The following is a 14,886-nucleotide window of genomic DNA, read 5'->3' on the forward strand; positions in this document are numbered from 1 at the left end:
CCATGATGGGGATTTTGTGGAAATAGTTGTCACATAGTTCTTATATAGTTATTGTTAATAGCTGTCCATACATTTCAAATTATCTTGCATTGGTTGGTCCCCTGCCGTGGTGTTTTAAACGCATTATAGTCATTTCAGTATGCTGTACGGGTTGTGGAGTTCAGACCTGCAGCAAACACTGTTGCGACTGCAGCTACAGTAGCTAGAAAGCTCATCCACTCATAATGAGTAAATGTCAATTTTAGCAATAAATTGATGAATTACTTTGTAATAATACTAATAATCTGCCATTCATCTGGGTTCAGGTCATGTTAATTAATTAATTACATTACATTACTAAGAATACAGCTGGGAAGTCCTGACATAAATAATTGTAGGCCTTATTGTCCCTATTGGCTCTCCATCATTCTTTGATTGGTATGATAATGAAAAAGATATTAAATTATATTGTTTATTTAAAAGGTCTTTAAAAATCTTAAATTGAACTTGTTGAACCCTGCTGTACACTCAACTGTTTAATAGTTACTTGTCCTCTGAACAGCTGTGATTCTTTGTCTTCGCCCATTGAAGTTTAACTCCAATTAAATTATTTCTGCCTCAGTAGCAGCTCTGCCTCCAGGAAATGTTTGTTTGACCCAAAAATATTCGTGTGGCACACTCCTTGTCTTTAGATCACTGCAGCTTCCTCATGTTCTCCATCGAGTGGATTCAAACTGCTGACATAATTTTAGGCCTCTGCTGCTTTTCCGTAACACACATTCAAACTTAAACCTTAGAGCTTCCAACCACAGGAGACATCCAGGATTTTCCACCTATTCTTCACAAACATGGCAGCAGGAAGTTGGAGGGAAGAGTCCATTCAGTGAGTCCTGAAACAGGCTCCTGCTTTTACAACAGCTGGTTGTGCAAGTACAGCAACTTTTCTAATCTCACTACAGATTACCTCCTGCATAGAGAGGAAGCTGGAGGGTAACGCTGTGTCCATAGAAGAATATCATACAAACAGTACTCTGACAGAAAGAAAGATGAACAGACATGATTATCCATCCAGTGACATTGTGTAAGTGGATGGAGAGATCACGTGGATGAAGAATAAAAGAGGAGAAAATGGGTTCACAGCACACATTGGAGGGAGAAGAAGGGAAATAAACAAAAACTAAGAAGAGAAGAGAAGTGATGTTGGGAAGGCACTGACATACGGAGGAAATGATGGATAAAAGAGGCAAACATGGCTCTAGCTGGAGATGGACAAGATGGCCGACGTGTCTTTAGCCTTGTCGAAGAAGATGGATGACTCATTGGCTGCCTTCAGTTTGACCTGGGCGGAGCCTGGCGAGCCTTGAGTCGTGGTTGGCTGACACTCCTGACAGCAGCAGCAGCAGCAGTCCATGAAGGCCTGACCGAGAGCCTGAAACACAGACACACATCAGTGGATTCCTGTTGGTCCATCCATCACTCACAATATCTCAGACGTCCAGAGTTAGTTTAGTGACAGTTTTTCAACATTAGAATGTCAGCAGTGCTGGTTGTCTCTGCTGAGCTTTATTCAAGCGTTTGGCAGCGTTTAGACTGAAAACTGCCCTGTATTAAAACAGTACAAGGGCAGTGTTGGTGGCGGTGGCTTGTTGTTTGAGGTACCAGGAGGAGACAATGAAATACCATCCAGGAAGACGTATCAGATGCCAAAACACAGTGCAGCTGTTTGTAATACTCACAAACAGGATTTTACAACTCTGGAAAGTTATCACGATGGCAACTGTTTTAACTTTTGTGGTGATGATCACAAGGTAAACAGCTGAATACGGCATTCATGTATTCACGTACATATACAAAGTAATCCACCAAGAATGTGCGGTTGCATGTATGTGATTGGCCAATGCAGCATGATGTTGGGTTGCGTTTTGCAAAAGTTAAGTCTGATTCAACTTTTTGTTGGATGGCTGCTATATTTTTTTTGCTGAGCCCTATATGATCCCAGCCCTCGCAGCATAAACACACTGCCCCCATTCAACAAATGAGAGGGCTACAGTTTTTCACACATTGCCAGATTTGTTCTGAACCTTAGACACCAGGAAAGATGGAGGAACACTGGAGAAATGATCTGACAGAGCTGTGAGCTCAACATTTCACATTGTAGCTCTTTCTCATATTTTAGAATTATAATAACTTTGGGTTTCAGTTATTGAATTGTTCACAATCCCACATTTCTTTGAATTTTAATTAATGAACAAAATGTCATTTCAAACTGGTTTGGGCTCATTAATGTTGCAAGTGTAGTGCAAATAAAGTAAAACAGACTCCACATAAGTTGATATTTCTGGACTCCACTAAACTTTCCTCAACTGTCAGACCTACCTTACAGAGACACAGCAGCAGTACCGGCGTCACCGACGATTTGAAGAACAACAGGAAGTGATGTAACAGAGCCAGCATGGCCGCCGTGTCCTCAGAGACAGTGATGTGCGTGTAGGCCAGCGTGATGTTGCAGACGTGTTCAGGCAGAGCACAGATGCCGTACATCACGGCTAACGCCAACAGCGTGCAGTTCAGCTGCCGCTCCACCGCCTGGTGCTGCTGCCGCTTCTGATTGGAGCGGTCGTCATGGTTACGCTGCTTTTGGGTAGAGCTGTGGTCGCTGCTGACGTTGCGAGTGGCCAGTTGGCAGAGGATGGTGAAGAGGATGGGGAGGCAGAAGTAGCAGCCGAAACACCACCACATACGACCCTGAAACACAAACCAGTTGAAACAGTCTGTAAGAGTACTGGGGTAATCTGATTACTGTTTGTTCTACATGGAGACACAGTAATACTTTGTGGTACTTTGTAATGTCAAAGCTTACAATTTGTGGAAGTTTGATCTTGTAGTACTTTCTTGTTGGTACTTTGTAAGATGTAGGGACTCTGCAGCATTTCTCAGTACTTTATGGCACTTTGTACAGTCCCTCAGTAATTTCTGTGCTTTACAAAAAGAGGTGACAATATGATGCAGTCTATAAAATATGCAAAGGTTCTTAGATGCTTTCTTTTCCATTTTGAGGAAGGCTTTTCCACAATGGTAAAAAGTTCTTCATCTGAGGCTCTGTAGCAATGTTCAGACTCTCCCTTAAGGCTCTAAAAGGTTGGCAAAGGGGACAGCAACTCCTTTAAATACAGCAGAGCTTGGCTGTCTAATGCCTTATAATTCAAATTAAAAATCAATACTAAATGTTATTGTGAGCCAATGGAGAAAAGGATAATATGGGATCAACCTCCAATTCCTCTGTAATCCAGGACTGTCATACTTTGTGTCAACGTCCCCCATCACTATCTCCCAGACATCAGACATTTGAGTCTGAGCAGCTCATAAAATTTGATATAAGATTGTTAAAAACTCACCAGACTGTAGGCATCTTTGTGACTTATAAGGTGGAAAAACATAGGTTTAAAGTAATCAAAAAAAACCAACATGATTTACTGACCGAGAAAAGTCTCTTCCTTCATCAAAGGATTTTTTCACTGCTCATCAACTGGAGCAGCTCTGCGCTGCCACTGAGAGTCGGAAGATAAATTAAAGACACTACAGTTTCCGTCAGTGTTTCTCTAATATAGCTTTCTAATCTAAAGTCCAGTCATCCTTGACTTAGCCCCTCTGAAAGCTGTCTAGCTTGGTTTTTATGTGGTTTGTGTTGACTTGAATGGAAGAGACCTCTCTCAATAGTAGTTTGTGGTTTTTGTTACGTTACATGTGCCTGGCATCGGTTTTTCCACCTGACAAGTTCATATTTACAACAGTTTTTGAATTTTATGAGCCGCTCAGCAATCTGACTTCATCAAGACCTCCTTACAGTTAAGGGAGGTGACAGCAATGCTTTTGAGTACAGAGGGACCTGGCCATCTAATACCTTGTAAGTCAAAATTAAAATGCAATGCTCAACCCTAAAAGTAATTGTGAACCAATGAAGTGAGGATAAGAGCGGCGTGATGTGGGCTTCGAGGAGTGACGAGATGAAGACCTGGCTGGTTTTCAGAACTGGACTGAGAACTGAAACTCAGTGGAACCTCAAACAGGCCTCAGATATGGTCCTTTTGTGGGTTCATGTGGTGCTTTCTGTTGGAGACTCACCTGGTGATACCTGAGCAGCAGAGAGTGGAGGGAGTCAGGCAGGTAGAGGGACAGCGGAGAGGAGGGGGTGATGGTGCAGGAGTCGACCAGCCGGCCGGTGGAGGGGGACACGGCCTGGCTGAGCTGCCACAGGAAGATCTCGGGGCTGGACAGCAGCAGAGCGGTGAGCCACACCAGCAGCAGCTTCAGCAGCACCGAGCGGCAGCGCTCCACCCGCCGCGCCTTCGGCTGCGAAGAGCTGGTGGCGGCGTGGAAACGATCGATGCCCAAAGCGCACAGAGTGAAGGAGGTGATGCCCAGAGAGACGACCTGCAGAGAGGGGGAGGGTTTCAGTCTGCAGCAGTAAGCAGAAGTGTTTTCAGTTCTTGTCCAGTTTGATTAATGCAGCTCTCTGTTATTTCGATTATTCACTCTTTGTGCCCTCAAACAGTTTCCTCAAATTTGTAGTTCACAAAAAGAGCTGTAACAATTAATCGATTAATCAATTAGTCGATTGAAAGAAAATTAATCAGCAACTATTTTCATCCATGATTAAATGTTTCCGTCACTTTTCAAAAATGCCAAACCTTTGCTGGTTTCAGCATCTCAAATATTAAGATGTTCTGCTTGTTTTTATGATATATGAGAGCAAATGAATTATGTTCTGATCATTGGCACCACTTTGGCGTTTGGGAAGTTGTAATGAGCAGTTTTCACTTATTTTTGTCGTAGACGACACTAAACAATAGACTAAACAGTTATTCAATTTATCAAGAAAATAATCAGCAGATTAACTGATAATGAAAATAATAAGTTAGTTTCAGCCCTACTCACAAACAACTAATCCGTTTGCTTGTTGTAGCGTGTAAAATAAATTGTACTGAGATATTTTAATTTACATTTCATCACTGGATGTACGTGACTTTTCAGAGGACCTTTATATTTATTAACCAGTTCCATCATATGCTCACACTGTACTATTGTACCACCTATATGATGCAACAAATTAAATATATGTAGACTTAAAGATTTGGTTATCTTAAAGATCAGATATCCACTTGATATGACTAACTCAGACTGCTGAAGCCTCATATAAGCTTCACATCAACTTTTAAATGACTGTGTGGACACACTGTGGATTTTGGCCTCCATCACTTCCATTGAAAGCACATTTGTGGGATCTTTTAATATCCAGTATGAACAGGAGGAATGATTACAGCAAGGAAAACCTCTTTCACTGTTCATATGGACACCTGACTGCTGGACACACTGGAAACATTGTGAACCTGTCCTTTAACAAAACAGCCTTACAGTCTTTTTAGTACTAAATTCCCTTTTTATTTAATGCTAAAAATATTGTTACTAAGATATTCACTTGATTTTTTTAAACTCAGACTGCTGAAGCCTCATATTAACTTCAGAGAGGTCCTGGCCTGTCTTCTTTGAAATATACAGAACGCTTGCCTTTCCACACAGGTTGATGAACACTTGTTTGATCTATAATCCCGTCTGAATGAGGCTTTAATTTGAATTTTAATTATTTAAGCCCCATTTGGATGGGATTCATTTCTCTAGCGGAGGTGGAGTGATTTTACCATTATCTGACCTGGTCAGTGATTTTAATCCAGTAATGGAGGAAATTTCTTACACTCCCAATAGCTGCCTCAGGGTGCTTTCCGCATCCTCCATTATAACACCTGACAGTGTAACATCATCTTTACTGGAATATTTTCTGTGACGTCATGTCAATTTGAAAGCCTCCCATTTTAGTTGTGGGCTAGACTTATTGTGTACAACTACTGTTAACTGTCACTGCTAGAGTCTGTTTTCTTCAGCTGATGTCCAACAGCAGGACTTGAATCTCTGTCAAGTTCTTCTTTCTACTATTAGGTGACATTTTTGTGAATGAAACTTGCCCATAAATGGAACAAATTATTTTTTTAAGCAACGCAAAAGTGCATTATGTTGATGGTACAATTTCACCAAATACTACCTAGTCAAGTTTTCAATGTTCATTTTTATATATGGATTGATGAATAGTGTAGAACACATACAATGCCATCTGTAAAAGCTGTTTCAACTTTCCGTTCATAATCCATTTTGAGTTCTGTGAGTGAGGAGTTCCACATATTGAAACAGAGACAGACATCTGTCCAAAGGAGGATTTATGAAGGGGGCCATTGCAGGTCCACATAGATGCATTCAACAGATAGAAATAAACAATTTACCACAAGTTTGTGCCGTTAAGAGGGTTTGCTGAACTCATACGATCAAATCTCACTGATAAAAGTTTAAGTTGAAAATATGAAAATGTTCTTAAAGCCCATTTCCCTGTGCACATTTACTGACTGAAACATTAGGTGCTTCCCAAACTGACTAAAAATCTGCCCAGTCTGAGATCAGTTAACATGCAGATCACATGTTCATGACTCTTAACACTGTTACCTCTACATGTGTAAAGTTCAATAAATTAACAACAACTTTAACAGCCAGACACTGATCAAATTATGGTCTGTTTGAGGTACCTGAAAATATCTGAAAAAGCCTGTTTTACAGTAAAAGTCTGGTGTTATATTATATTTTTCTTATTGTTAACAAATCCCATAAACAGACCAAAACCAAGATTATGTTGGTCCATCTCTCAATACTTTCTGACATCCCTACTTTGTTTCTTCTTCTTTAAAAACAACTCACAAATACGTAGTTTATTGTAGTTTTTAACAAACAAACATTTGTTGGGGACTATTTTTGGCGGTGTATGAATCCTTATTTGGTGCTCTAGTGAGTATTTGTGGCATCAGGACAGTGTGTGTGGGACTGAGTCTACAACATGTCACCCAGTGCAGCGGTGTGTCTCACTGACGTGTTTTTAATAGTTTCTGCACAACAACGGAGGAATAAGATATATCAGACTTTGATACACACACAATACTTGTTAGTAGATCAGTTCATTATTGGTTTGGGTCTTTTTATGGGATTGTTGTTGGGATGTTTGTAATAAGAACAATGTAGAATATAACCAGACTAATACTTTAACACAAACACACCAGTAAAACTCAGCGCCTCTCAAATCACACAATAAATTCTGTGCCAAACATTTTTCATAGAAGAGCAGATTATTGATGATTAACTGAAAATAAATAAAAGTAGAGCAAATGTAGGAGATGAATCTAAAAAATAAGAAGAAAAATATCACTTTTACCTCTTAGTCCAGGACAAGTTTAGCTTAGCTTAGCACAAAGACTGGAAGCAGGGGGAAACTGCTAGCCTAGCTCCATTAAAAGTCAATAAAAATCTCTACAGCTGTGTGTCTGATTCTCGTAAAGACGACGAACAGACAAATCATGTCTGTTCAGTTCTGTTGGGACAGAAACACTATCAGCTCCAATATGGCCGCCGGAGAAGAGGTTACAAATCATACAAAAACATTTTCACCCACAATTTGTTCCTGTCAAACCATGAAAGCAGCAGCAGGATGTTCCAGCAGATGCAGTGACAGGTTACCATGGCAACTGACTCTCAATGAAGAACAGCCTGATGTGTGCAGTTTGTTTCTCCACCATCAACACAAAGTAATAACCAAATCAAATACAATTCAAACTGAATGACACCAAATAAGCTCCGGTGGTGAAGCAATGTTTTGATGAGCATGTTGCTGCTTTGTTTGCATCTCCTGCTCTATGCTAAAAAAAAAAAAGCCCCAAAAGCTCGATTAAAGTTTTCAGTAAAATGCTGATTTTGTTGCTGATGGTTTTAGGCTCCTCTACTGATCAACATTTGGTATGAGCAGGGATGTGGCTCCATAGCATTTTATTATGGAATATTGTATTATTTAAAATGGTGTGTTTGAAAACAGGGTTTCATGTCTGTAACCTCAGTTTTGTTAACAGGAAACTTAATGTTTGTAACTGTAAATTCTGTGCTGCAAGCTTCCATAGACTGTACATACTTGCAGGCTGAACGTTTCGGTGTCTACGTACAAACTCCATTTTGTAATTTTGTACATTCAGGGTCAACAAAGCTGATTGGTCAAAAGTTTAATGTCCTGCCCCTTCTCATGGAGATCAGTGTACAAAACCAGAACCCAGAGTAAAAAAAAAAGTCAAAAGTCTGCATGTGTGCGCGCACACACCAGCACAAGTGTTTTTGTCTCACAGGTTGTGAATATAGGCCTGCAGGAGTTTTAGCAGACACCGAAATGTTCAGCCTGCAAGTATGTACCATAATGTACAAGTTCACAAAACTAAGGTGACAGTTACAAAACCCTGTTTTCAAGCACACCTTTATAAATGATATAATATTCCTAACAATCCCTTTGAATCTCTTATTGAATCTTATCAGGTTTATCTTCCAACATTTGCAGTAACTAAAGTCTAAAATTACTACAACTCAAAGATGTTTAATCAGCTTTTGTTGTCTAAGAAGCAGAAACTCAACAGTTCTGAATGCTGATGAGCTGAAAATGATGTGAGTGGCATCATTTATGAAATGTTGTTGAAATATTTCTGACACGTTGAGTTAACAACCAGCTACTGAAGCTCCAGATTCACAGCTGTGAAGCTGATCAGATTCACATGTTGATCTGATCTGAATCAAAGTTTAACTGACGTGAGGTGATCAGCTGATCACCAGAGAAGAAACTACAGACACACACAGTCCACTGGAGGTCGTACAGCGATGTGACAGAGTGAAGCATCTTTACTCACAAACAATCTTTGCTGCAGAGACACTTTAACCACAGAACACACTGACTTACATTTAATTAATGTTAATTATCTGCAGCTGATCATTTGAACCAGAGAAAAATAAATAGAAATAGAAAACATAAAATGTTCAAATACAAATAATCAGCTCAAACTTTATGATGCTGCTTCAGTAACGTATTATTGATCGTGATCAATATTTAGTCCAATCAGACAGAAAACAGAGTTTCCTGTAACACTCTGCAGCTCTCTGACATTTTACTGACTTTTACACTCAAAACTAGTTTGATCAAGTTTTTATTGTTATGTTTGTGAGTAAAAGTGAAGCATTTTTAATTTAAATATTGAAAATACTAATATTTTTAAATGTAGCCTAAAAACCATCTGTTAAGCCTCACTTTCATGTAGTCTTATAATTTTATGAAGACGATTATATTTTTTATTATTATTATTATTATTATTATTATTATTATTATATGTTATTTAATGTTTTACTATTTTATTATAATCTATTTATTTTGTGTATTTTATAATTTCATTTTGTCTTTTATTGCTTGTATTTTCTTTAATTATTTTATCTGTTTTTTTTACCATTTTCTCATCTTTTATTGTTGTCTTATTCATTATTATCTTATTAAATCATTTTCCTTCTAAATCTATTTTATCATCTTTTATTATTTATTTTATTTCCATTTTACAAGTGTTTTAATTTAGTTTTTTTTTCTTTTACTCCATATTTACCATCTTGTGTGTTTCTCAGTCACTCGTAAAGCGCTTTGCATTGTATTTGACTTGTATGAAAAGTGATATATAAATAAAATTTGACTGATTGATTGATAAATAGAGACCCTGATCGCCTTCAGAAGTGGTCTGACTGTAACGTCCTCTGTTGCACCTGCGATAACAAACGTCGCGGGTTAATATCAGGTGTAAATGGATTCCGGATGATTTTCCCTGTCATGACCTCTGACCTTTCCTCCAGCAGTACCTTCAGAATTCCCACTTGTTCACAGAAATAGAAATTTATTCTGAACCTTCTTGCTCCTCAGCGGATGAACCCGTCACTTGTACGTTCCTTTGGCGCCCCCCACAGGACAACTAGCATAACAACACTTCCCAGTGATCACACTGACTTCCTCCTCCCCCTCCCACTTCCCCATAAGCCCCACCCACCTCCATATAAGGCACCATGCGGCAGGTGATGTCACCCAGGATCCTCCTATGGGAGAGCTGATTGAGGACCACCACCGGCAGGCAGAGCACCAGGACCAGGAAATCCCAGAATGCCATGCTGGCCAGCAGGTAGTTCCAGGCGGACCTCATGTAGTAGTTGTTCCAGACGATACACATGACCGCCATGTTTCCCACCACGCCTACCGCCAGCACCAGGCCGGCCAGAAACAGGATGGCGTAGGCCGAGTACGAGCCCTCTGCCAGCGGGTAGAACGGGTTGAAGAGTCTTGGGGTGTCGTGGTCGCTGCTGGAGGTGTTTCCGTGGTGATTGATGTCATCATTCTCATCATCACCGTCAACACCTGCTGCTACTGTTGTCGAGTTGTCGAACATGGTGGCTTGTGGTGTCGTCACAGTGTCATTCTCAAAGGATTGGCTGAAGGTGGACTGTTGCTCGTCCTCGTCGGCGCCGCGGGCCAGGCGGCGGTGCTGGTCTAGGTCCAGATCCAGCATCTCAGGGAGGGGGAGGCTCTGATCGGGGGTGTCCCGGTTTCTGGGCTGCTTGGCAGTCCAAAGGGGCTCCAGTTTGATATGAGAGGAAGGTTTATCAAGGCTGTTGTGCTGCCCAACACTTTTAGCGTCTGAAAACAGCAGCGGCAGGTACAGAAACAGCCACAAGCCGACAGACGGAGCCATGACGCCAATTTTAAACAAGAAAAATCCCCCCAACACTGCAGTAGATTCAAAGTTTAATTGTCTTTGTGTTTTTGTACTTTAAAGTCTGTGACAACAGAGTAATATTGCAGAATTTGGTGCAGCGCTTCAAAAGGGTCCGAGCAATATTTCCGAAAAGTCCCAGTATTCAAGAATAAAATAATCAGTATCCAAATGTCGATCCTGCTCTGAGGTCCTGGAAAATGATAGAAATACAATAATATATTGTTTAGAGTCAACAATTTCAGGAAAATTTGGGCAGAATTACCTCAAAATTTGAAGCTTTTAACAAGAAAATCTACCAAAATTTCCGAAATTTTCAAAACGATGAAGAAATACTGTCGTCTGTTGAAATATCCAGGAGATTTTTAATAAGTTTGTAGTCCTGACAGATTGAAGGTCACCTCTCTTCTCTTCTCTTCTCTTCTCTTCTCTTCTCTTCTCTTCTCTTCTCTTCTCTTCTCTTCTCTTTTCTTTAAACTCCCAGTATTCCGACTTTAAAAGTTGACCCTGTTTTTCCCGTCCATAAGCAATCCAAACAGCTGGTGGAGCTCCAGGAGGAGGAGGAGGAGGGGGAGCAGGATTAGGGTCTGTGTCCGTGTCGGGGCTGCTGTGTCTGGGCTGGAGGCAGCAGAGAGAGACTGGGTGTCCTGGAGCTCTGAGGGTCTCTGGGAACAAGCAGCCCTCTGCAGTATGGCTGGATGGAGCCTTTGTCAGGACACACACACACACACACACACACACACACACGCACGCACACACTGACAGGCCTACAAACAAGGTTGGCACACACTCAAACACACACATTTGTCCACACAATCATGCATGCATACTTTTTTCCTCTTTCTGGCTCTCACTTTCTCACACACACATTAAAACTGACTCAATTCTGCTGCCCCCCGGTGGTGGATTTACGGTGAATCAGCTGAGTTCACACTGACAGAAAAACATCTGATCTGAATACTGATGAAACTGTGGTGTGTGTACTTGTACACTCCTCACTTTGAGACAGGCCTTCATATGGCTGTTTGAGGGTTAAGACTTGGTTTTTAGAGCTAAAGGACGAGTTCACAATATTTCCAGTTTGTCTTAAAGCAACAGTCAGGAGCCCAATTGAACATTAAAGCTGTTTTTCTTGCTGTAATCATTCCTCCTGTTCATACTGACCATTAGAAGATCCCTTCATAATGACCTTACAATGGAAGTGATGGGGGACAAAATCCACAGTCCTCCTTCTGTGCAAAAAATGTGTTTAAAAGTTTATCTGAAGCTAATATGAAGCTTCAGCGTCCAAATGAGTCAAATCGAGTAGATATCTTTCAACGTTACAGTCTTTTTAGTGCCAAAGTTCCTCTTTTTGTTACTATACTTCAGTTTAAGGTTGGGGTTAGACATTTAATTGTGATGGTCAAGATTAGGGTAAGGTGCTAGTGCTCTCTACCAACTCCTGAGGGAAATATCTGGCTCTTTAGCTGCTAAATGCTCCACTATGTTCACCAGCTAGTCTACAGCTAACTGTGTCTGTTTGCTGTTTGGTGCTGAGCAGGTAGTGTACAGTGGCTTTTCAGAGCTTTTTCTTTGAAAACGACACTATGAGAGTGCTGTGAGTGAACCAGAACAGTAAAGTTGCAGCCAGACAGATAAACAATGAGCTGAAACTCACTATAAAGCTCCGTAAAGCTGAGAGGAGCTGCAGATAATTCTCCGTAGGTTCATCACTACGAGCCACAATCAACACATTACACACTGAAAGATCAACTATTATTACTGTTAATAAACAATAAAACAAAACATTATAGCCACTTTAATTTCCCACAGTCAAGCAGAAATTTGGCAAAGTTCATTCATCAAATCTCGTCTGCAATCCGAACTGTTCTGTGTGTTTTTTTAATAAAAATTCTGTCAGAATAAAATCTGAGAAGACGGAGACAAACTGAAGAGGAGGAACTTGTGTTGATGAATCTGCCAAAAAAAAAGAAAAAAGATCCTCAAGAGTCACTGTGACCTGAAACTGTGGTGAGAAATACCAGACATGATTAATACTCCACATGGTTTTCATTAGGATGGTTGAAATGGAAAGTTATATGCTTATTGTCGTAAGATCATGCAAAAGCACACTTTGTCCTTCTGTTTCCTGTGTGAAAATGTTCCCAACAGGTAACATCAAAGGTGAGCTGAGGGACTCGGTCACTGTAACCTTACAGCTCATTAGACTGAGAGGGAAAGTTCTTAGGGAGGAAAGACAGATAACGATTCAGCTTTCAACTCCTAATTAACTCTTAATTCTCAGACGACCAAGAGAAACTCCAGACAGAGATGATAAATTAATTTAAGGAAACCTATTAAGGTGACAAATACAGGATGATTGTTACACGTGCGTCTGTATGTACAAACACTGACACTGAACTTCATTAAGTATCTCATTCAGTCTGCAAAAATGCAAGATCCACATTTGCAAACGTGAACTCTGTTCTTGGTGTCTGTGGATTCATCTTTAAATTTCCACCACAAGGTTTTAAACCGTCTTTGTTTACAGTGAAAACTCCTCAGGACATCATGAAGAGCTTTTCTAATGATGGAAATTAAGAAATGTGTAAAATTATAATTTAAGTTAATATGAAAACATTTCCTGTTTAATAATAAATATATATTAACATTGAGCGTCTCTGGCCTGCAGTTCAGCGCTCTGCCACTAGAGGTCGATGTTGCTCTGTGACCGATGAACTCAACAGCAGAATCACCTCCGAGTCTGAGATTACTGGTTACAGATGTGTGTCGACGTTGATCTTTTCGGCCTCTAATGCCTTATTTTTATTATATATTTCAATTTTTTTTTTTTTTTTGATGTGTAGATTTTTTCCTGATCTGAGATCTGTCACTCACAAATCTCCCAATTTTAAGTAAATGCAAAACTAAGTCACTCGAGTATAATAAAGATTTGTTATGTATACAGACCTTTATTTAAACATTATAAAAACACACATATATTCAGCTATATGTGAATTTTAAGTAACCGAACATTTGTGCAGGAGCAGCAAGAAGCTAAACACTGATACAAAGACCTCCTACAAACTCAAGAGGAGATGAACAGAATGAAATGAAATAAAAATATAATCAGACTTTTGTCATGTCAAAGACAGAGCAAAATGTGGAGTAAATATGGTTAATTTTAGTGGGTTTTTTTTAAGGTTTTATTTATTTGCACACATATACAGACGGCATGACTCCGATTATAGAAATAAAACTGTGAGAAGAATGTGAGAGAAAAAAGGAATTAAAAAAAACTAATAAATGAAACAATATTTAGCGAAATACAAAAAAAATAAATGACAATAAGAGACATACAAAATGAGCAGAAAAGTTCATCAAATCAGTGGACAATCATCAGATAAAAAAAGAAATAGACATATAAAAGAAAAGAAAGAATTAGACATCAATGGTTATCGAGACATGTGATGACAATTTCTTAAAAATGTTCCAAATAAAGTGAGCTAATGTGTACACATCTGTACATCACGATATCTGCAGGCTGTATTTTCATTTCTGAAAAAACAAAAATGAAAGTCATGAAGCTGTTTGGTGTTATGAGGACGAACTCGCTAAAACACAGAATGGAGATTTTTATTTAGACCTAAAACCAACTTGCAGCCAATCAGAACTTCAGCTTCAGGAGTTACAAAGGTCACGTTATCAGGTCTCTGTGCAAACCACCGACACACACACACACACACACACACACACACACAGCTTCCCAGAAGGAGGTTAACATATCATAATGAACGTGTGATGTCCTGTGTGAGTGCATGAATGAATATATTGTGTGCGTGTGTGTGTGAATATAATCTGTCTGTTGATGTTAATATGTACAGTTTATGTATTTGTTGAGAGGGTGGTGTGTCACAGAGAGGTCAACCGTTTCATGTGTGCGGCCTCTGTACAGTGTTTGCCAAATGGGTGGTGTGTGTGTGTGTGTGTGTGTGTGTATGTCAATAGGTTTCACGTCCTCCCATGATGCACCAGGGCAGCCACAAATGGTGTTCCACAGCCTTGGCATTGATCCTACAGTCTCTGAACTCTTCTGGAGGGATGAACATCATTCTTCCCTCATTTGGTGTTTTATGGGAGCGCTGTCTAACACATCAGTCCAAAATCTCTCACAGGTGTTCAGTTGGGTTGAGATCTGGTGACTGTGAAGGTCATAGCATATGATTCACAT

At 39.9% G+C, this 14,886-nt stretch overlaps 1 protein-coding gene across 1 annotated transcript; it reads right to left on the reverse strand.

Moving 5' to 3' along the window:
- Positions 1–410: 410 nt before the first annotated feature.
- Positions 411–10,844, reverse strand: gpr37l1b (G protein-coupled receptor 37 like 1b). The gene is made up of 4 exons (XM_042409645.1): positions 9,957–10,844; positions 4,102–4,410; positions 2,356–2,724; positions 411–1,408 (listed from the first exon to the last, which is right to left on the reverse strand). Exons 1-4 carry the CDS (start codon positions 10,650–10,652, stop codon positions 1,235–1,237), a joined length of 1,548 nt encoding a protein of 515 aa, XP_042265579.1. The 5' UTR covers positions 10,653–10,844; the 3' UTR covers positions 411–1,234.
- Between the last annotated feature and the right edge of the window lie 4,042 nt (positions 10,845–14,886).

Source organism: Thunnus maccoyii, chromosome 4 (genome assembly GCF_910596095.1).
Source record: "Thunnus maccoyii chromosome 4, fThuMac1.1, whole genome shotgun sequence".
In the NCBI taxonomy this organism is placed as follows: domain Eukaryota; kingdom Metazoa; phylum Chordata; class Actinopteri; order Scombriformes; family Scombridae; genus Thunnus; species Thunnus maccoyii.

What these genes read in the sequence shown, in the direction of transcription:
- gpr37l1b (XM_042409645.1), bottom strand. Translation starts at nt 10,652, where the DNA reads ATGGCTCCGTCTGTCGGCTTGTGGCTGTTTCTGTACCTGCCGCTGCTG. An exon ending in GCATGGTGCCTTATATGGAG is followed by an intron (nt 4,411 to 9,956) that starts GTGGGTGGGGCT and finishes CCCTCTCTGCAG; the next exon opens with GTCGTCTCTCTGGGCATCAC. An exon ending in TGCTGCTCAGGTATCACCAG is followed by an intron (nt 2,725 to 4,101) that starts GTGAGTCTCCAA and finishes TTTGTGTTTCAG; the next exon opens with GGTCGTATGTGGTGGTGTTT.